At 41.4% G+C, this 22364-nt stretch overlaps 1 protein-coding gene across 1 annotated transcript in view; it reads left to right on the plus strand.

Moving 5' to 3' along the window:
• Window positions 1-22364, plus strand: part of LOC311224379 (uncharacterized protein) — a 240717-nt gene that overhangs the window by 16293 nt on the left and 202060 nt on the right. The window contains exons 2-3 of the mRNA XM_084309348.1: window positions 13042-13163; window positions 21172-21219. Of these exons, the coding sequence (XP_084165474.1) occupies window positions 13042-13163; window positions 21172-21219 (170 nt within the window). The remainder of the gene's footprint in view (window positions 1-13041; window positions 13164-21171; window positions 21220-22364) is intronic.

Raw genomic sequence — 22364 nt, forward strand, 5'->3', positions numbered from 1 at the left:
AGAGTGGATAAAGAAATGCTCCAGAAATGAATATGTGTAGGGAAAGGCTTAACGAGTCAGCGCCAGAGCGCACACACAAAAGCACACACGCACACACACGCTGTATACGTTTGAGATTAATCGTTCCAGCAAAGTATGCTTCTATTATTCAAATGACTTGTTTAATGGGTATCATATAGTAGTAAGTCCTACTGTAGAACATGACATAATAGCATGATATCTGATTTATTAATGCCAATAATGGACGATGACCGCAATTGGCACTTGAAAAGTGTAAATGATGGATTAGTCAGTAGCAGTTAATGACAGCCCGTTTAGCTCAACTGGTTAGTGCCCTGCCTGTGTACCATATGGTCCCCAGTTTGAATCTCTTGGATACTTCTTTTTTTCTGTAACGTTTATTAATTATCCACTCTGGTTGATAAGATAAGATATTCCTTATTGATCCCCTTGGGGAAATTCAGGCATCATAGCAGCATGGGGGGTACACAGGTAGTAAAAACAACACAAGCAGTGTAAACAAATCTAACCAACTGAAATATACAGTATTCACAGTATCACAGTATTCACATAAGGTGCAGTATGCATAAGGTGGTGTTATTGTCCTTTTTGGGACACCAGAGTGGATAAATTATTTAACGTTAAAAAAAAAAAAAAAAAAAAGTAAGCAAGAGATTGAACTGGGGACCATATGGTCCAGAGGCAGGGCAATAACCAGTTGAGCTAAACGAGTCATCATGAAATCCTACTGACTAATCCATCATTTATACTTTTCAAGTGCCAATTGCGGTCGTCTTCCATTATTGGTATTAATAAATCAGATATCATGCTATTATGTCATGTTCTACAGTAGGACTTACTACTATATGATACCCATTAAAACAAGGCATTCGAATAATAGAAGCATACTTTGCTGGAACGATTCATTTAAAACGTATACAGCGTGTGTGCTTTTGTGTGTGCGCTCTCGCGCTGAGGCTCGCTCTCCACGCATTATTTTTACATGAGTACGCCCCCATTGATGACGGAGACGGTGGAATGTTGGTTCTGCTTAAATGGGTGTAAACGCGGGGTGGTTCGCCAGAGAGCACCAAGGTTCAGAGGGTTCAGAACGGAGCTGGAGCTTGAACCGGAGCCGGGCGGTTTAAAGCGCTATAAGTAACCAATTACACTATAAAAACGAACTGGATAGTTGATTTAACTTCATTAGCTGAAATATTCTAAAAGTCTGCTATATGCGTAAATATGTGTGTGTGTGTGTGTGTGTGCGTGAGCGCATGTCCCATCTCCGGTCTTTACTTTAATATACGTTTGATGTTTATTTATTTTTACTGTTTGCATATGAGGTGGTCCGCGAAAGTTCTTGATAACAATCTAGTGGTCCGCATACACAAAACGTTTCGGAACCACTGTTCTAGCAGACTCTATAACCCTCTCCTGCACCACCACAGTTCTTGTCACAGCTGAACTGCAGAAAAGGCCCAATGCACATATTTCACATTTTAATTTTCATATTTCTCAGTGTTGGGACAACCCCTCATTCTGTAAAAGAAACAATGCAAAACACAAGAATAAAACCATTTTCACAATAGGTTCCCTTAACACTAGCCATCACATTATGATAAAATAAACAGAGAAAAAGCGATGTGTAAAAGTTGCACCATTTTACGCATTTACGTATTTACTGACGTATTTAGCAGCTATATGTGGTGAAAATGTGCTCTTATTTTCAACACGTACAATTTCACATACAGCGCTCCATAAATAGATGTGTTATAGACTCTAAACCTTTTTCTAAATGTTGGAAGATTATTGTGCTCCTCCCATATTCAACTAATATTATCTCACTGACAGAAGGCCCATATTGTAGGCCCATCCTCATACAGTATCAAGTGAAGTCGTCCCTGCAGGAGTAAGTATATGAGACAATATCCAGAATGTATGACTATAGGTCTGCTGTGTATGATGTTGATTTCATAGGAAAATCTTAAACAAATGAATAAGAAACTCAAAACAACAAGACAAACTCTGACGAGGTCAGGTTACTGTGAAGTTTCCTCAGTTCTGATGGCTATGGTGTGAGCTTATGGTACCAATCCCGCCCCCCACCCCCACCCCCACCCCCACCAATCGTAGCCAGATGGTTGTCACATAAGCAATTCCTCTCCCAGACCATGCTGATCTCCCATCATTCTTTTGTTAATGAGGTCGTTAACAATCCAACGGACAATTAAATTACCTCAATCTGGCATTTTCCCCTCATCACTTTACTGTATAGTGCCTTTCAAACTCGTCAACATATTGTTCCAGTAACATGACTCAGGTTGGCTAGTGGCTACAATGCTGTTTGTCTCCAGTAAACACAGATGGGCAGAAATTAAGTATGTTTTAAAGAAATACAATTAGTATCTTTTCCAGTATTGTGCAATTTAAATCTTGCACAATCGTTGTTCGCATGTGACTCTGGGTGTTTGTAGCCTTCTATCATTGTTATTCTATTTTCCACGGATATAATGCAATTAACCTATCATAACCTCTTAACACTTTCGGGGCCATTCACGTATATATACGTTATTGGGCGCCAATGGTTAACGGCCAAAAGCGGCCAAATATAATTATACGTTTTTGGATTGTTTTCCCTTTTTTCCGATTTTAATATCCTATTCAATGTCAGGGACCTGTATGTTGCCGTTAAAAGGCATACTGGGACTCCGAAGGTGCAGTACCGGCCAGATCCTGCTAGTAGGCAGTATTGAGAGTGCAATAAACCCTGTTCCAGACCGGGTGCTACACTCAAATGTCTCCGGACGGACTTTTCTAGTAATGGGAAACCTAGGGCTTCACCCGATCGCATTGAATTGTTTTTCGGGACCCCCGATCCATATGTTGTGGTGGGTTATGTCGTGGACCAGATGGACATAGGATGGACCAGATATCGATGAAATAATTGGAATATTCTTTTTGGAATACCACCGACCACAGGTAAGGACAATCTGACGTCAATTTCAGCTTGATCGTGCAAGGTTATCATACCCATCCCCCTGATCGGCGTGTGTTGTGGTAATAACGAATGACGTTACTGGCAATCAAATAATCAGAAATGACCCCCCCCCCCCTTCATGCATTCATGATGAAAGATAATACCTATGATATAGATTTGATTTGAAAATAGTAGCGTGTACAGGGACGAAACGTCAATGGTTTTAGTAGAATTCACGTTGTGCCCTGTAGCCGGCCTCCCAGGAATTAGCCCAGATCATTCCAAAATTATACTCATATTCACCACGAGATAACACGTGAACTTTTTCATGAACAATTTATTCTTTTTTGCAACTTGAACGGAAGATAGTTACTGTCAAATGACCATGGTATTGTATCCATAGCTATAATATAAAATATAGATTTAGCTCTACAAACAACGTAACGCACAGTGAAACTATGTAATGAAAACCTGGCCATGCTATAGCTATATGGGGAAATCGAATGGCCCGAATGTGTTAACGTGCCTGCCGGCAGAACAGACGAGAAACACGGCACTTTGCGAGCGTCTAGCGCAGACCTGGGCATTGTACAGCCCGCGGGCCAAATACGGCCCGCGGGATGATTCTGACCGGCCCGCAAAAGATTACATGATAATACAAAACATTTAAAATAATTTAATTTCTTTTTTACATTCTTTTATTTTTATTTTTTTTACATTTTTTCTTTTCATGTCAACGTTCACACGCACAATATACGCTTACCTAGGGTTTGACTTGATTCAACAACAAAGCAGTCGGTGCAATTGTAGCACTTGTGTCACCTACTTGTAACAGCTGTTCGCCACGGGCACAGTTCTAGGTACGAGAGGAGTAATATGCACAATTTAAGAATAGTGGACCAGAGACAGAATTATAACAATAACCGGTGTTTATTCAATGCGCGCTAGCCAGACATACATAATACATACAGACGTAAACGGTAGTGGTGAAGTATCCCTTTTAGGTTCTTTCAATAACCTCTCCTTTAAGGAGGGTTAGTTCGATATCAAGTCCTAGATTGATTAGATCAACACATTAGGTTTGGTTCAGACCTAGCTAAAAGCTAGGTTCAAGGTTGGATATTGGATGTATCCTTTTATCACCAGTAAACTCTATTTCAGTTTATCATTTCACTAGGTAAATGCCTAAACATATTAATTTAAACCTTTAAATGTGCAGGGAACGCAATTACCTTACTAGGTGAAATGCTCCTTTAAACTCTTCCTTTGAAGGTGTAACACAACAAAAGTACCAAATGGAATATTCTAGGTTATTCTAGGAATGCAAATACCTTATTAGGTGAAATTACCCTTTAAACCTTCTTTCTTTACAGGAGAACCATCAGTGATTCAACTATAATCAATGTCATCAATGGGTACACTAGAATCCCATTAATTCATCCTCCTTACAAGAGAACATCAGTAGTTCAAATAACTTACTGGGTGTATTTACCCTTTAAGTCTCCCTTCTTGTAGGAGAATATCAATGGTTCAAGTAGCTTATCAGTGGTACAAGTATCTTACTTGCTGTCTTGTCGCACAGAACTTGTAAGTCGCTTTGGATAAAAGCGTCAGCTAAATGACTAAATGTAAATGTAAATGTTACTGGGTGTATTTACCCTTTAAGTCTCCCTTCTTGTAGGAGAATATCAATACCCATATATCAAATTAAATCAAATACAAAATACAATATCAAAGTAACAAAAGGTGAACGGGGTCGAAGCCCTTGGAATGTCCTTGTGTTCAGGTCAGTTCAATCCGTGGAAGTTCTTATGATTCAAGTTCAGTCAGTTCAATCCTACCGGACTGTTGAGGTAAAAGGGGTTGGGCAACAGGGGTATTCGAATCAGGCTGGCATTAGCCTTGAGCTATATCAGAGGTTCAGTGGGTTGGCTCGCCATCTTGCATCGTCCGGCACACCGGCTCGTCCCCACCGGCTCGTTTTGCAACTGGGGGAATCTTTTATAACTGTTTGATAACTGTTTTTATCATGCTATTTCCTATTTCATCTCGTTATCCAGCAACGTTATCAGCTGCGGCTTCTCCGTGGAATGAGTGTCTGCATCTGCGCAGCGCGACTCGAGACTCTGTAACGTTGAGACGCTGTAAGGCAAGGCGTGCGCCGTAAAGCAAAACGTGGCTGTTGCGACATCCATCTCACTCACGTCATGACGCAAATTAAAGGGCAATGCTGTAATTCAAAGGGACTTGGTACCCAATAATATTAACTACTTATGTTCCTACATAATAGCCGTAACTATTTATGTTCTTATTCAATGGAATTAACTATTTATGTTCTTATAACTTAAATAGTTATGAATATGAAACCTGGGTTACACAATGGCAAGCCGAAAACGGTCGAAAGTGTGGTTATTTGAAGTCTGAATTTTTTTTTCACAACTGAGGTAGGTAGATTACATTTTTAGAGACTAAAGTACCGAAAAAAGGTACCATTGGGTAACTGTATCGATTCACAGGTACCGGTACCGTATCGGTTCAAATGTGAACGGTACCCATCCCTACTGAACACACAACTGCAGGGCAAGGGCATTTTTGCTCATGAAATGCATAGCCATGTGAAAGCCTTCATGACAAAGTTGCAATTCATTTCAACTAGGCAGCAACAATCTCGAACACATGAAAACCCTGAAAGAAGTCAAACCATCAGCTGATCACCGGCACAGGTACTCATCCATGTTAGGAGCACTGCATGATGAATTTTCAAGGTGTTTTCAAGATTTCAAAAAGGTTGAGGATGAAATGCAGCTGGTTTCCTCTTCCTTTACCTGCAGTGTTGATAGTGCACCCATGTTCAGCTTGAACTCATTGACCTGCAGTCTGACTCACTACTGAAAGAGCACTTTAAGTCAGCATCACTGCTAGAGTTCTACTCTGCTCTCAAGGAGGAGAACTTTTCAAACATGAGGAGACATGCTCAGAAGATGTTGGTTCTTTTTGGATCCACCTATGTGAACAGACATTCTCAGTCATGACGTTTACCAAATCCAGGTACAGATCCTCTCTCACTGATGAACATCTGTCAGCTGTGCTTCGCATCTCCACCTCAGACATTCAACCTGACTTTGATGGACTTGTTAAAGCTCAAAAGAGACTGGATTTCTCACACTGAATGAAAAAAAAAGAACTGAAGAACACTAAAATGTGGGAATATAACAAGTGAAATGGGACATTTGATCCTTTTCTTTTTTTCTGCACAGTAAGAAAAAAATAACTGAAGAACACTAAAATGTGGAAATATAACAAGTGAAATGGGAAACATGATCTCTTTTTTTTTTTTTTGCACAGTTCTGAAAACATTAAATGTTTAATATAGGCATGTAAAGTAAAAAAGGCTACACAACTGGGACACTTTTCTTTACACAGTTACACAGTTCAGTGACATTTCTTGTTTATTTTGGCTACAAAGATGATGTGATGTCTTTAGAAAGCTAAGAAAATCCTTGTTTCAATAGTATAATTATGAAACTCAAAATGCCCTTTGTTATTAATGTGACTGAAAATGAGTTAAATGTTTCACATTTTGTTTATCATTTTGGAAATTCTATTTGAATAAATTATATTTTTTAAAGCTAACCTCACCTTTTAATTGCCAAATAATAACATACACTCTTACCAGCGGTCAAAACAATGCCATTTAGTGCTTTTTATATTGAAATAAAATGTACATTATGCATAATTGAGTTAGGAATTTTGGCCCGGCCCTCCAAAATATTTTCAGTTGCTCATTTGGCCCCCTGGGAAAAATAATTGCCCACCCCTGGTCTAGCGGCTCGGGCTGCATTTTTCGCCAAACATATAAATTACCAAATTAAAGCTCTATTTGTTGCCTTTCGAACGCCACCTCACTCGACCCTGCCCTCTTTTCTTGATCCTCCAATTATAACTGTTGCTTCCCTCGAACAAACAAAGTATACAATCTTACACAACTGTTGTTCCCATGTGACTCTGGGTGCTTGTATCCTTCTACCATTGTTATTATATTTTCCGTGGATATAATGCAATTGAGATAGGTCAATAGTGTGTACATAAAAAATTATTATAATAATTTATATATAAGGCATACCTCTCACTCCACCCGACAGGCGTGCTATTTTCAGTCTAAACTAACACATAGATTTGTGACAAGAGTACAAATGGATACACCCCCCTCTACGATGGGAGGGTTTGATTGGTGGAGGAGGACTCGCACTGTCGCTAACTGACACACTTCCTTTTTCATGAAACATCACTCCACGTTGGATATGTCAGAGAGGCCTCTGGAGCTGACATCCCAAGGAAGTTTTGTTTGCCCCATATGATGTGTGTATAGCGGGGGACTTCATCCAGTTAGTCGAGCGCTCACATCCAACCAAATCGGTGTTGAACGTTGACACCGTTGACAGTTAATTATAGGAGTCACAGATCACGCAGAGACGTGTCAGGTTGGCAGCGATTGACATGCAGCCTGTTTACAATGTAATGAAATGTAATGTAATGTTGTTTTCCGGGTTATTTCCTCAGCGCCAGCGAAGCGGTATTTCTGGTCCACCTGAAGTGCCTCGGGGCCCGCCGTAATGACCGTAATAGCAACACAGATTCTGTACGAAGAGGGGGTTATAGTCGCTACATTCAGGCGAAAGTTGTCGTCGGAGAAACTCTGGCCACATTTAGAAACATTTACAGTTGAGTGATGGACACGCTGTCCCTTCGCCACGCTGTCAAATGTTATCGGTATACGACTGTCCCTGGGACGGCTCCATTATCTTAAGAGGAGTCGTCACGTTATCCCGACGATGGCTGAAAACCAACTAAGAACAGATTTATTGTCAGACAGACAAACAAACAAACAAACAAACAAAGAGACAGATTGAGCACACAGACACACGTGTGCTCGGCTATGTTTGTCTGTGTCTCTCTGTCTCTTTGTCTGTCGGTCTGTCTGTCTGACGGTAACTCTGTTCTTTTGGAAAGTGTTTCGACAGAATGATTTCCATTAGGAGATATTTGTGTGCATGTGGCCAGGTGGTTGGTGTCAGGAACAGGGAGTGAAGGCTGGCTCCAGGCATGACGCCACACGTTTATCTAAAAATGCCTCATTGCTGACTTAACCCCAGATGAGGAAAGTACAGCAACCATTATTTCTTTCCTCATATACTAAATATATAAACATGTATACTGTATATAAGTATAGACAGCACTATTGTACATGCTATCATACATAGTTATATGGGTAGACTATAGTATGAGGTAGGTAGTTGATGATTATTATGATTACTATGATTACAGTGTAGGGAAATTGTAGACAGTGAAAGCAAAGTGAGTTCAAAGTTCATTGGGTAACAGAGCTTAGAGTATATAGGCAATACAGTCAGAGTTTATTCTTTCTTTCTTTCTTTCTTCTTTCTTTCTTTCTTTCTTTCTTTCTTTCTTTCTTTCTTTCTTTCTTTCTTTCTTTCTTTCTTTCTTTCTTTCTTTCTTTCTTTCTTTCTTTCTTTCTTTCTTTCTTTCTTTCTTTCTTTCTTTCTTTCTTTCTTTCTTTCTTTCCTCTTCTGTCACCATTCACTTAGGCTATATAGCCTACTGTACTCAAAGTACAGTGAAAATGAGGAAAGTATGGCAACATCATTTTCCCCCCTTCTCTCCGACACTCATTCTCACTTCTAGTCTCTGAGATGGTGAAACAAGGTTGAGATATTATGCCCAGTCAGTAATAAAAAATCTGCGTAGATGGGTTCTGAAGGGTTACATTAAAAGGCCTAAGCCTTTGATTAGGCTATATAGCCTACTGTACTCAAAGTACAGTGAAAATGAGGAAAGTATAGCAACATCATTTTTTCCCCTTCTCTCTGACACTCATTCTCACTTCTAGTCTCTGAGATGGTGAAACAAGGTTGAGATATTATGCCCGGTCAGTAATAAAAAAATCTGCGTAGATGGGTTCTGAAGGGTTACATTAAAAGGCCTAAGCCTTTGATTATTAGGGTATATTTCATCTGGAGATAGATATCCACCTGAAGGGGTCCGGCTCAGGCAAGAGGGGCCCGAAAGAGACAGGACTTTCTGAAGCAGCAGTTTATCCTCAATGCAGACACGCTCACTGATGACAGCCAAGCCCCCACTGTTTTTCACGGGATGAAACGAGCCAAGCAGGCTTCCAGCTACTGTCCAATATTTTGCTTCAAAGCCCCCCTGTTTGGGGATCATCGCCGGAGAAGGTGTGGGCTAAGGTTGCTGCTAAATCAAAGGCGCTGGTTGAAGCACAAAGGAGCAAAAAAAGAAAGAACCGTGAATGTATCTTATGGCTAAAACCCAGCCTAGGGCCAAGGCCGGCTGTCTGGGCGACTGGCACATGATGTATCCCTCTGCTCACCATTTTGTGTCTATTCGTCATTGAATTAGGATGCAGCGGATCGTTTTACTGCGGAGAAGTTGGGCGTCATCTTGGAGACAGGGTTTGAAGCGGGTTGTTGTGAGATGTAAAAGGTAGCTACGGTAGCAATCAAGGCAACATCGTTACGGTTCCTCTCTAACCCCCTACACAACCGCTTCCCCCTCAGCCTCTCACCAGCCGGCTCATACTGGGGGCCAGCCTTCCACGTATTCCTCAGATGTTAGTTTGATGCAGTTTAATGTGCTGACTGCTCTGTATTTTAATTGACTTACAGGTGCAAAGATCACATCACAGCTGCCAAAACAGTGGGCCAAAAAAAGACGAGAGATCTAAGGGATTATATTGAGAGATTACTCTGGATGGTAATTTCCACAAAAGGAAAATGTATTACCTTGGAAATATGGCTCTGTTGGATCAAAGCTATTTTTGTACAGATTGTTTGAGGGAGAGAGTACACACCATATGAATATAGGCTATCTCCTGCATATACTGCATGTGGTCCTAGTGTGTGTGTGTGTGTGTGTGTGTGTGTGTGTGTGTGTGTGTGTGTGTGTGTGTGTGTGTGTGTGTGTGTGTGTGTGTGTGTGTGTGTGTGTGTGTGTGTGTGTGTGTGTGTGTGTGTGTGTGTGTGTGTGTGGTGTGTGTGTGTGTGTGTGTGTGTGTGTGTGTGTGTGTGTGTGTGTGTGTGTGTCTGTGTGTGTGTGTGTGTGTGTCTGTGTGTGTGTGTCTGTAGTTGTGTATGCGAGTATAGTTCATAGTCATATATGACCTGTCCTGTATTGCATTGGCTCTAACACTGTTAGGGTTAGGGGTGATTCCCACTGGGGCCTAGTCAGCCATAGTAAATGCACTCATGATACTAGGGCAGTTTGGATGGAAGTGTCCACCAAGTGACACGTTTGCTGTGTAGGGTAACTCCAAATTACCAATATATTGAATTAATTCAGACATTAAATGCATGAAGATCAATTGCTTACATACCTATTTGATGATTATAGAAGGAATTTTGTGGTGTGTCTTATATTCACCTTGTGTCTCTGGGTAACGAGGACGCTGCTAACTTACTGCTTTTGTAATTCTGCTTCCTGTGGGCGTGCCACACAATGGATACATTATAGCCTTTGAGGTCCATACATTTTGAATGAAATACGGTAAGCCACTTTCTTTTTCTTTTTTTTTTATCCACTTTTTCTCCCATTTTCTATTTTTCTCCCATCCCAATTTTGTATCATCCAATTCAACCCTCCCCTGTCTCGAACGCTGTTTCTTGCCTCCCACAAACCGGCTGCAATGTGGACTAAGTCATACATAGCACAAGTTCCCTCCGATACTCCAGGTAACAGCAGTCGCATCTTTTCACCTGCGCGGCGCGATCTTTCAGCATCAGGGGTCTGCGCTTTGGAGGGGCGCCGCCCCCATCGCTTCCTGATTCTACTGCGCAGGCGCACCAACCGACCTGTAGGAGTCGCTGTCCACAACGCCCGATCCCCACCCATCAGTTTCCCACCCCCTAATACTGCCAATGTGTATTAGTGCGGACGACCAGCTAAACTGTAAGCAATGTGGAGCACTGGGCTCGAACAGGCGAACCCAGCGTCTCCAGTATTCGTGGTGAGCGCCTTGCCCACTGCACCACGTAGCCGCCCCAGCCACTTTCTCTTTCAAAAGCATCTTTGTTACAAGGAGAATGAGCTACCTAAGCAGTGTCCATATAGATGTATTAATTGTTAAATTTAGGAATATCCACACTGGCTGGCATATTTGCCATGAAGTTCAGCGACCGTATAGATAGATCTATGGCAAACGTGGACGGGACAATATAAGGTGAATGCTGTAAGCTAGTGTGATCCTGAGCCACACGTTTACTCAACAATTGGTGGAAGATGTGCAGACAGGAAGTGAGGCATATGCTGCGTTTTCACCACAGGAACTTTCCCCAGGAACTAGGAACCTTTTGAGGAACCCAGTGCATTTCCACAACAGGAACGTTCCCCTGGAGCTAGGAACCTTTTGAGGAACCCAGTGCGTTTCCACTGCATGAACTTTCCCCAGGAACTAGGAACCTTTTGAGGAACTCAGTGCGTTTCCACCACTGGAACTTTCCCCAGGAACTAGGAACCTTTTGAGGAACTCAGTGCGTTTCCACTGCAGGAACTTTCCCCAGGAACTAGGAACCTTTTGAGGAACTCAGTGCCACACCTCACACTCTGCCAAGAGAGGTCTGGAGAAAGTCACAGAATAATAAGTGAATGACCTCTAACCCACTCATCAGACCAAAACTAAAACTAAAATCAAAGCGCAATACCAAGTGGGACTCTTTTGCCTAGAGGTCACTGTTTGATGGCATTAGAGATAAAAAATGTTTTGTGTGGGAATAACTTCACATTTCAAATGCCACACAGAAAGCTTTGTGAGAATCAGGTGATCAGGGTAAGAAGGAGTAAGGAGGGGAAAAAAGTGATTTTCACAAAATAAAAAATGGCAGAAACATATACAATGAACTTCATACAGTAGGTCATTATGGCAAAATGTTCTCCATGTGTAGCCACATCCCTGCATATAGTTTCCGTAACTATATGACAAACGGACCAGGAGATACACTCATTTGAAAATCACAATAAAAAACACAAGTTTCTTACTCTAGGGGGTCATGAATGTTCACAGCAAATCTAAGATTATTCTTATAAAAGCTATTCCAGTTATCGCATTCACACACAGGGTCTGCGGCGGCAGATCTCGAAAGCACTGTGGTGTTAATGATTTTTTAAGTATTCATTAGGGGCACCTATTGCCTTATTTAATTGCTTATTTTTTGGTCGCTTGTTAATTTGTTCCCCGTTTACAGTGTCTCTGAGTCATTCTCTGTACAGCGTCTATCTCCTCCAGCAGGACCTTGAGTGAGCAGACTCATTAATGATTTGACAAAAACAGATCCTGTCAATTGCTGTTAGACGACAAAATGACAAATTGACAAGGTAATAACCAGGCTGAGCAAGAGACAGCGTCCTGAGATTTACACCCACTCCTCGCTTTGTGCAGTAATCAAATAATTGCACAGCACACGGTTAATGGCCAACCCATTAAAAGAGAAATAAACCCCAAATTGCACGGGTTCTGCGTATCAACGGCACAATTCTCAGATCAAATACTGTATTTCAGTTTCCTTTGATCGTCTGATCATTAATTCAGTTCATATTATAAGGTTCTTGTTCAGGTCATCGGTCAACCTGATATAATTCCTCGAATCAGCCGATTCATTTGGCCTCCCTCCCACTGGAATCACTCGTAGATCTGGTCCTCTGTGAGAATTATAGACTATGTCAACGTGCAAGACTCCAACTCCTGCATCATAGATGCGGCCTTTGCACCTCTATAACCCCCAGTATCCTAGGAAACTGATATAAAATTACCAGACATTTGTTGATCTGTAGATAGACAAACTGACCAGAAAATCTGGAGTAGATTTTTCCTTTGAGCAACTGTGAATTCTTTGCGCGACAGAAAGTAGGGACCGATAGCTTCTTAAACCCTGCAAAAACAGGCGACATTGGAGGGATGTACAGATCTCGTTCATGGGGTAGATTCAAGGTGATTCTAGACGCTCATAACCCTTGTCTCTGCTCTTCCTCAGATGTGCCAGAGTGTTTCATTTGCAAAGACACTGAACTTGTGGCCAGCGACCCGCTGAGGAATTTCTGTGACTGTAAGACTATGGTCGCCCACCATCTGTGTCTGGCCACTTGGATCAAGATGGTAAGAAGCTTTACATCTGTGTATAGGGTTGGGTACCGTTCACATTTGAACCGATACCGGTACCCAACGGTAAATTTTTTCTGTACTTTAGTCTCTAAATATGTAATCTACCTACCTCAGTTGTAAAAAAAAAATCCAAACTTCAAATGATTTATTATTATTATTATTTATTTTGAACAATTTGTTAATATATATAATATTGCAGTGAGCGTTGTCTGCATCTAGCTTTGTAAAGTGTAACAACACTTGCGGCAGTTTTCGGCTTGCCATTGCCCCGACTGCTTTGTTGTTGAATCAAGTCAAATCCTAGGTAAGCGTGTATTGTGCGTGTGAACGTTGACGTGAACGTGCGGCACACTTCATAAGTTTAGTTTTGCGGTAAACGTGAATCGGTACTCGGTAGTACCGATGTGATTCGGTCGGTACCCTTAAAAGTACTGGATTCGGTACCCATCCCTATAGTGTTAACGCAGCAAAACAGTGTTTGCATCACAAGCACAAATATCAGGCTGTACCATTGCACCACAGTACCTGATAACATCAACACAGTACACAGTATGACCTATAAGAATACATTTGAGATGTGTTTTACAATATACAGTATATCAAATGTGTTTTTACAATGGATAAGGTTGGTGAATGTAGTTTTAACTATAGGCGCAATTAATACCCTCACTTACTTGAACATCAGCACTTAAAATGTTATTTAATGTTTGAACATTTCACTTTTTAGAATATGGAACTCCAATTGCTTTATGGACAATAAATCTCTGATATTATACTGCTATTGGATCCACTGAGGCTCTTTCTTTCTTTCTTTTCTTTCTTTCTTTCTTTCTTTCTTTCTTTCTTTCGTTCTTTCTTTCTTTCTTTCTTTCTTTCTTTCTTTCTTTCTTTCTTTCTTTCTTTCTTTCTTTCTTTCTTTCTTTCTTTCTTTCTTTCTTTCTTTCTTAGATTCGAGTAAAACGTATTATATAAATGTAATTTCCAGAGTTATATGCAGGTGTATAAGTACAGTAGGTATATAGAATAATTATATGCAGGTATATTCAGACAGATATATATATATATATATATATATATATATATATATATATATATATATATATATATATATGCTGTAAATATACATATATAAATGTGTAATATGTATATATTAGGGATGCTCGATATTGGCTTTTTTACCGATACCGATATTCCGATATTGGCCAACTCTTAATTTTCGATACCGATATCAACCGATATCAACCGATACCGATATATGCAGGGTTTCCCCGTCCAAAAAACTGAATAATTTCAGGTAACTAATAATTTCACTGGATATATATATAACAAATATTGTTATTGTTTTTTTTTGTTTTTAAACCGATACCGATATTTTCCGATATCACATTTTACTGCCGATATCGGCCGATAATATCGGTCGGCCGATAATATCGGACATCCCTAGTATATATGTATATGAGTAGACTATAATACGAGGTTGGTAGTTGTAGACGAGATGAGCGAGTTCAAAGTTCATACAGTATGGGTAACAGAGCCTATGGAGTCAGAGTTTATTCTTTCTTTCCTTCCTTCTTTCTTTCTTTCTTTCTTTCTTTCGTTCTTTCTTTCTTTCTTTCTTTCTTTCTTTCTTTCTTTCTTTCTTTCTTTCTTTCTTTCTTTCTTTCTTTCTTTCTTTCTTTCTTTCTTTCTTTCTTTCTTTCTTTCTTTCTTTCTTTCTTTCTTTCTTTCTTTCCTCTCCTGTCTCCATTGACTTTAGGGGTGTAAAGGTACACGTGTCCGTACCGAACCAAACAAGTTTCAGTGTGTACCGTACCGTACCAAACGGCTGTGTAGTGTACCGAACGAATACAACGGTATGTTAACCACTAACGACCACAATCTAATATAATTTTTTTTACCAGGCGATTATTAATTTCAATATAGAATACGTTGACAGCCCTACAAGTACAATTAGTTACTGCACACTACATCACCCCTGAGTGGAACATGGAAAGCCAAACTTTCCCCCACTGTACCGAAAACCGTACCGAACCTTGACTTCAAAAACCGAGGTACGTACCTTACCGTGGTTTTTGTGTACCGTTACACCCCTAATTCACTTACATACTGTACACCTCAGGAATCAAATCTAACATCCTCCACTGTATATACTGTACATGTTTCCCACAGTCATAATATTTTAGCTAAATGCTGTCAAGTTAACTTCAAATATTTAATGCTATTTTCATCCCACACATGAATGAATGAATGAATAACTTTTATTTATATATCACCCTGTTGAGATCAGAGGTTCTGTGTAGGATTGTTAGTAACTGTCTAACTGTACATATGGCTGTTACACTAGTAACTGTTTACCTGCATATATAACTGTCTCCACCAGTGACTGTCTAGTTGCATATATATCTGTTCCCACTAGAGGGCGCTCTAGGCGGAGCCACCCAGGTACACCACCTTGTGGCGAGTATAAAAGCAAAGGTATACTCCCACTTCGTTCTCTCCCCCAATGTCTCTCAGTGAGAGAAGACCATGTATGTTACTGCTGCTCTTTCCATGTGAATAAAAATAAACCAAGCCAGTTCAGGCTCAAGATAGAAACCATGCCTCTTGACCACATTATTGTCGCCCTATAGCCGAATTCTGTTAACACACCCTTCACAGCACGAATGCACAGGGTGCTTTACACTACAGCTAGTATATAAAAACAAAAACAAAAATCAGAAATAAATGACAACAACAACAACAGACAGCAGTTAAAAACAGTGAAACCAAATAAAAGAATTTAAATAAAATCATCAGTCACTAATTAAAAAAACAAAACTATATGAACAGTGAGGACAAGAAAGAGTGCCTATGTATGACGAAAGGCCTGTCTAAACATATGTGTTTTTAGTTGTTTTTTAAAAGAGTTTTCTGAGGGGGCAGTTTGCAGGTCCAGGGGGAGAGCGTTCCAGAGCCTTGGTGCCGCCCCTTGAAGGCTCGATCACCCTTGTTTTGAGCCTGGACCTGGGGACCACCACATGCAAATTAACTTAAACTGATAGGAGTCTCCCACTCGTGTCACAATACAGTAACACTCTGGATCCAGACCCTGCCTTGCTAGCTCGCAGCCTCGCCCCCTTTTGACTTATTTTAATGAAGTGAAACGGAATGCAATACAGTCTGCAGGGTATCGGGCGACCAGTAGATCAAGTTCTCCGTGATCTACGGTCCCGCGGCTGCTCCTCTACATCAGGATCCCCATCAGCGCGGGTTTATATATGTATCAGTACCTCCCTGTAAACATACTTAGTTCCTTTACCGAGCCGCGAGACGTTTGTCCACTACTTTGGACGTTTCCTACGGAGGGCCGGCGGCCGCAAGCCTTTAGGGGTCTGTTTGAATATTCCACAAGTGGCAGACAACATGCTAGAAGAGACCTTTCATCTGCACCACCCAGCTGTCAGGAGTGAAGAGCCACTTCCATTAAGTGTGTGTCTCCCCACCGCCCAATTACTTACACACACACACACACACACACACACACACACACACACACACACACACACACACACACACACACACACACACACACACACACACACACACACACACACACACACACACACACACACACACACACACACACACACACACACACACACACACACACACACACACACACACACACACACACACACCACCTTTCCCGCAAAGAGTGTGTGCTGTTGTATATGACTACTTTAGGTGTGTGTGCGTGTGTGTGTGTGTTTGTGTGTGTAGGTTTGTGTGCGTGTGCGTGTGCGTGTGTGTGTGTGTGTGTGTGTGTGTGTGTGTGTGTGTGTGTGTGTGTGTGTGTGTGTGTGTGTGTGTGTGTGTGTGTGTGTGTGTGTGTGTGTGTGTGTGTGTGTGTGTGTGTCCGCCCTTTTAGAGTGCTCAGAGTGCTCACTCAGGGTAGGCAGTCCCCCTTCCCTTTTACAGAACAGAAATCAGCAATTGACCTGTCACTTTTGCTCTGATAGCCATCTCTAGAAAGCAGGTCATGCACGTATGTCTAAAGTGCCTCTTAACCGCATTTTATGAAGCCAGAAAATGTAATCCAATAACGATTTGACTTGTGAGAGAGAGAGAGAGAGAGAGAGAGAGAGAGAGAGAGAGAGAGAGAGAGAGAGAGAGAGAGAGAGAGAGAGAGAGAGAGAGAGAGACGGTCGGTTGGGAACGATAGCATGCGCCGTTACCACTCGTGGAAGCAGCTGGAGCCCCCCCCCCCCCCCCCCCCCCCAAAAAAAGAAAAGGGCAAATTCCATGTCCTTATCTAATTTCGACTAGAACGGTTACTACGGTTACTACCACCCCAGATGTTGTTACAAAACAACAGTCTGGGCTAATTCAGACGTGTGCAACAACACTGACATTCATTCCCTTAGCCATGGATAACATACTTCAGCAGAATTGGACTATCATAATAATGATTATCGTCTGCACTGAGGCAAACCATAAGCAATCTTTTTCTTCTTATTTTTTAAATTTTAAATTTGGCTCATCTGTGTATCCCCCCCCCTCCCATTCAGGTTCCACAAAGACAAATAGCATGGGCACAAAACTAATTAGTAACCAGGAACTAGTTAAGAGATGCCCTTTGAAAAACATGTCCTGAGGCATGATTTAAATATAGGGACAGAGTCAGTGACTGAGTGTGCCTGGGAGATCCTGGCCTCGAGGCATAGCAGCACTTTGACCTTTGACCCTCATTATAGGGAGTGCATTCCTAGAGGGGTGAAACCCCTCACAGCACAGAGTACAAGGGCATGGGAGGACCGTATGGCTCGCACAACACCGGCCCGGCACAGCCCATGTGCCTGGTGTGTCTCACTACCCTCCAAAGCCTTTTTTAAATCAGGGAGGAGGTGGTTGAGAACGTACAGAGCAAGGACGGCCTATTGTATACCATTACTTTCCAGAAAAGCCTCTGTTAAGCCACCGCAATCACTCTCTCCCATCGCATCACCAACAAATAAAATATGTTTTTCATTTCTATATGGCATCTGGATTCAGTCTATTCGGCCTAATGGAAACTATATTCTGTGAAGAAAAAATGCTCTCCAAAAAAAATATGTAATCCAATCCATCTGAAATAAATCTCAAAGTAGTCTGACCAGAAAGGGGTGATTATAGTAAGCCAGATGCAGACACAACTTCAAGAATCGCTGACAACTAGCTATCCAAATTCTGTATTGTTTTTAAAGGGACACTTCGGCGAGAAAACTATGTTGATTTATCTTGCGAATAATCTCACACACATCCAAAAACTCTAAATGGTTTTGCACACGTGCATTTAGCTTGACAGTTATTGAGAGTAAATGAGTTTGAATATGGCCACCAGTGATGGCATCAGGGGCGTTGAATCCTCATGTTAATTACAGCTCCATGAAATTATGTAGATGAAAAAATTGCAATATCTTGTCTTATAGGGACTGCTACCCTGTCACTTCATGGAGCTGTAATTAACACAACACAAGGATTCAACTTCCACGATGACATCACCGGTGGCCATATTCAAACTCAATAACTGTCAAACTAAGTGAATCTGTGCAAAACTGTCTCGAGGTTTTAGACGTGTGTGAGATTATGTGCAAAATAAATCAGCATTGTTATGTTTTTGGGACGAAGTGCTCCTTTAACGATGCAGCATTGACCAAACTGCACATGAGATCAATTATGTTGGGATGGGAAATATGGGAACAGAGAAGAACTTAAAACAAAACAAGATCTTTGATGCATCTCTGAAATGCAGCCATTTATATTATGTGTAAAGTATACGTGTCTGTGTGCGCAGGTGCATGTGTGTGTGTGTCTGTGTGTGTGTGTGTCTGTGTGTGTGTGTGTACACGTGCTGTTTTCTGTGTCTCTGTGTGTGCTCATGCTCATGTCAGCAAGTGTGCCCTTGACTGTGAGGGTGCACGCGTATATCTCCCTTTAATTGCGAGTGGTTGGAATAGTGAGTTAAGCTCCCCCCCATCGCTCGCCCTCCCTCTCTCTCTCTCTCTCATGGGCTGATAATTCGCATCACTGCAAACAGACTTGCTTTACATTCATTAGCCAAACACTCACAGCAATCAGGCTACATCGCCGGGGGCAACAGTCCTCTTATAAAACCACATTGCCTAATAGTGCTGTTCTATAATTATATGCCATTAACATCTATCAAAATGTGGTCCTACTACACGCCATGCATATTAGCACTGGGTTGTGTTTGGCCAATTGTGTTTTGTACAAATGTTTATTTTTTTTGCCATTTGCATCTTTAGGCTTTAGTCACAGCAGCGGCGCCACCAGCTTGGAAGATTACGCTCCCAATGTGTCGTGTTCATGTTCCGCGTCTCCTGAATTACATTTAGAGAAGTGTTTTTAAGTGTTACGTTTAGTGGAGCGGGGAGAAGACGAAGCCCCGCTGACGCTTTAAAAAAACAAATTACAATAGTTAGTGCGGATAACAAACAAGCTAATTGTGTATTTAGTGCGCCAAAGGCACCCGTTAGCTGTTTTCATAGCAACAATTGTAATAATTGGATCAACAAACGTAATGTAAAAACAAATAAAGGAATTTGTCATTTGTGCATGTCATGCTAAATACAATAGTATAAATGTTGTAACAACAGGGTTCACACAAGGTCCTTGAAGTTGTTAAAGTGCTTAATTTTTGACAAAAAGAAATTCAAGGCCTGGAATTCCTTGAAAACAGCAATTTTTTTAACAAGGTGCTTAACACTTTGAGTGCCAACGACGAAATTAGTCATGCTAACTCGCCATGCGTTGAGTGCCAATGACGAGTTTTTTAATCGTTATTTCTTTTATTAGTGATATCCATAAATTTTTTATCCATCCAGCCTGATGTTATCATTGTGAATGAGTCTGAGCTCGAAACGGGCAAATACCGCCACCTATCGTCTCCCGGATGGTAATGCACATCATTGGATTGGATTGGGTAGCCATGTGCATCAGAAAAAAAGTCCGGTCCAGGGTTTTCCCATCTCTGGCAAGCAGTATCGTGTTACCAGATTGACTGAGGACCCTCAGAGCAGCGTCGATTATGTGTTTCGGACTATAACGTTGGATCAATAAACGCGATCAATATTTGGAATGGCGATCAGGAATTGGATTCATCTTTTTGCAGAACATCTGATGTGAGGTAAGGACTCTATTTTACCAGTATTGGGTTAATCAGATGTTTTTTTCATAGCGATCACAACGTGTCTGTGTGTGTGTGTGCGTGTATGACGTTAGCGCTAACCAGGTCATGGATAATAGATTTTTCAGCCCGCTTCTCTAGCGTGAATAAGTACACATATACTATCGATAATCTAGCGTTTATTTGAAAACTATTCATAAATCAGCCGAAAAATTACAACGCGTTTTGTGTATTCCACTAAAGGGGTATTATCGCGTAATTTCTCTGAAATTACTAGAACTCTCCGAAACTATACTCGTATTCAAAACGGTATAAAACGGAAATGTACCAATGAAATAACAATCCGTTTTGTACATGTTGACTGCAAGCAAGTCATTGATAAGCGAGGGGTGTTTTAGACCCATAGCCATAATTTAAGATATAGTTTAAGCGTTCGCAAATATCCCCGACCTCCCATTGACTAAAGTGCTGGCACAGAAGGGGTTATCTGGGCAAAGAGGCGTGGCACCCAATGTGTTAATAAGTCCATGGAATTCAAATAAACCAAGCTTTGTTCATCCATGATAAAACATTTCTGAATCGAGAAATAATTTTTTTATCTAAAGTGTAACTAAATTAGTTTTAAGCCATTACTATTGGATCAGATTTTCTTTAAAAAAAAAAAAACGCATTTAAAAGTGAATTGTATCATTTTAAATGCCCTTTTAAAATGAAAAATATGCTTGGAAAAGTCCTTGAACGTCCTTGAATTTCATTTAGCAATGTCTGTGGGAACCCTGTAACAAACCTGTCTATCTTTGTGTTTTGTTTGACGTGAAAATTCATGCTTCCTCACAGGGACATGGCAGTCTGGACAGGTTGCGATGCATCGCGTGCAAAGCAGAGGTAAGTGCACGTACACGTGTGTGTGTGTGTGTGTGTGTGTGTGTGTGTGTGTGTGTGTGTGTGTGTGTGTGTGTGTGTGTGTGTGTGTGTGTGTGTGTGTGTGTGTGTGTGTGGTGTGTGTGTGTGTGTGTGTGTGTGTGTGAGTGTGTGTGTGTGTGTGTGTGTGTCTGTGTGTGTGTGTGTGTGCGTGCATGGCAGTATGTGTGTGTGTGCGTGCATGGCAGTATGTGTGTGTGTGTGTGTGTTCGAGCATGGCAGAATGTGTGTGTGTGTGTGTGGTGTGTGTGTGTGGTGTGTGTGTGTGTGTGTGTGTGTGTGTGTGTGTGTGTGTGTGTGTGTGTGTGTGTGTGTGTGTGTGTGTGTGTGTGTGTCTGTGTGTGTGTGTGTGTGCGTGCATGGCAGTATGTGTGTGTGTGCGTGCATGGCAGTATGAGTGTGTGTGTGTGTGTGTGTGTGTGTGCATGCATGGCAGTATGTGTGTGTGTGTGTGTGTGTGTGTGTGTGTGTGTGTGTGTGTGTGTGTGTGTGTGTGTGTGTGTGTGTGTGTGTGTGTATTAAGGCGAGCGGAAAAAGCTGTTGTTCACCGTGTCAGCAAGTGTCAAACCTTATAGAACAACACCAACAGTTCGCAGTGAGAAAATCCAATGATGTCTAATTATTTTAATCCTACTCTGCACGATGTGGGTACAGAGCATTTACTCAGACACCATTTAAGTCATTAGGCAGAGATAGCAGCTCACGGAACAGATTGAAACAGAACAGTTCCATAATACTAATGAGCAATCAGCCCTGTCGTTTCTCCCCCTGATTTAGCCCATTTGCTCGCAGTCTTATTAGTTATGATCTCTAAGCTGTATTTTATTCCCTATTATTGCACCGCAAAACTGTGGAAAAGCACGGGGGGGGGAATATTATAATATTTGGCAATGGATACAGGCCATGTAATGACCAAATCTGTATTCATTTCATGGGCCGAAAATTAATCACGCTTTCCTGTGGTATACATTCCCCATGCAAATTTTCTGTCAGTGTCAACACGTTGGCTTCTTGTGTTTGTGAGTTTTATTTGGCTGAAGCGGCGGGGGCTGATGTGTCATCACAGATGGGGTGGCGCCGCTCGCTCGATAAGGTGGGCCCATAACAAA

This window comes from Notolepis coatsorum, assembly GCF_963971535.1.
Source record: "Notolepis coatsorum genome assembly, chromosome: 2".
Lineage (NCBI taxonomy): Eukaryota > Metazoa > Chordata > Actinopteri > Aulopiformes > Paralepididae > Notolepis > Notolepis coatsorum.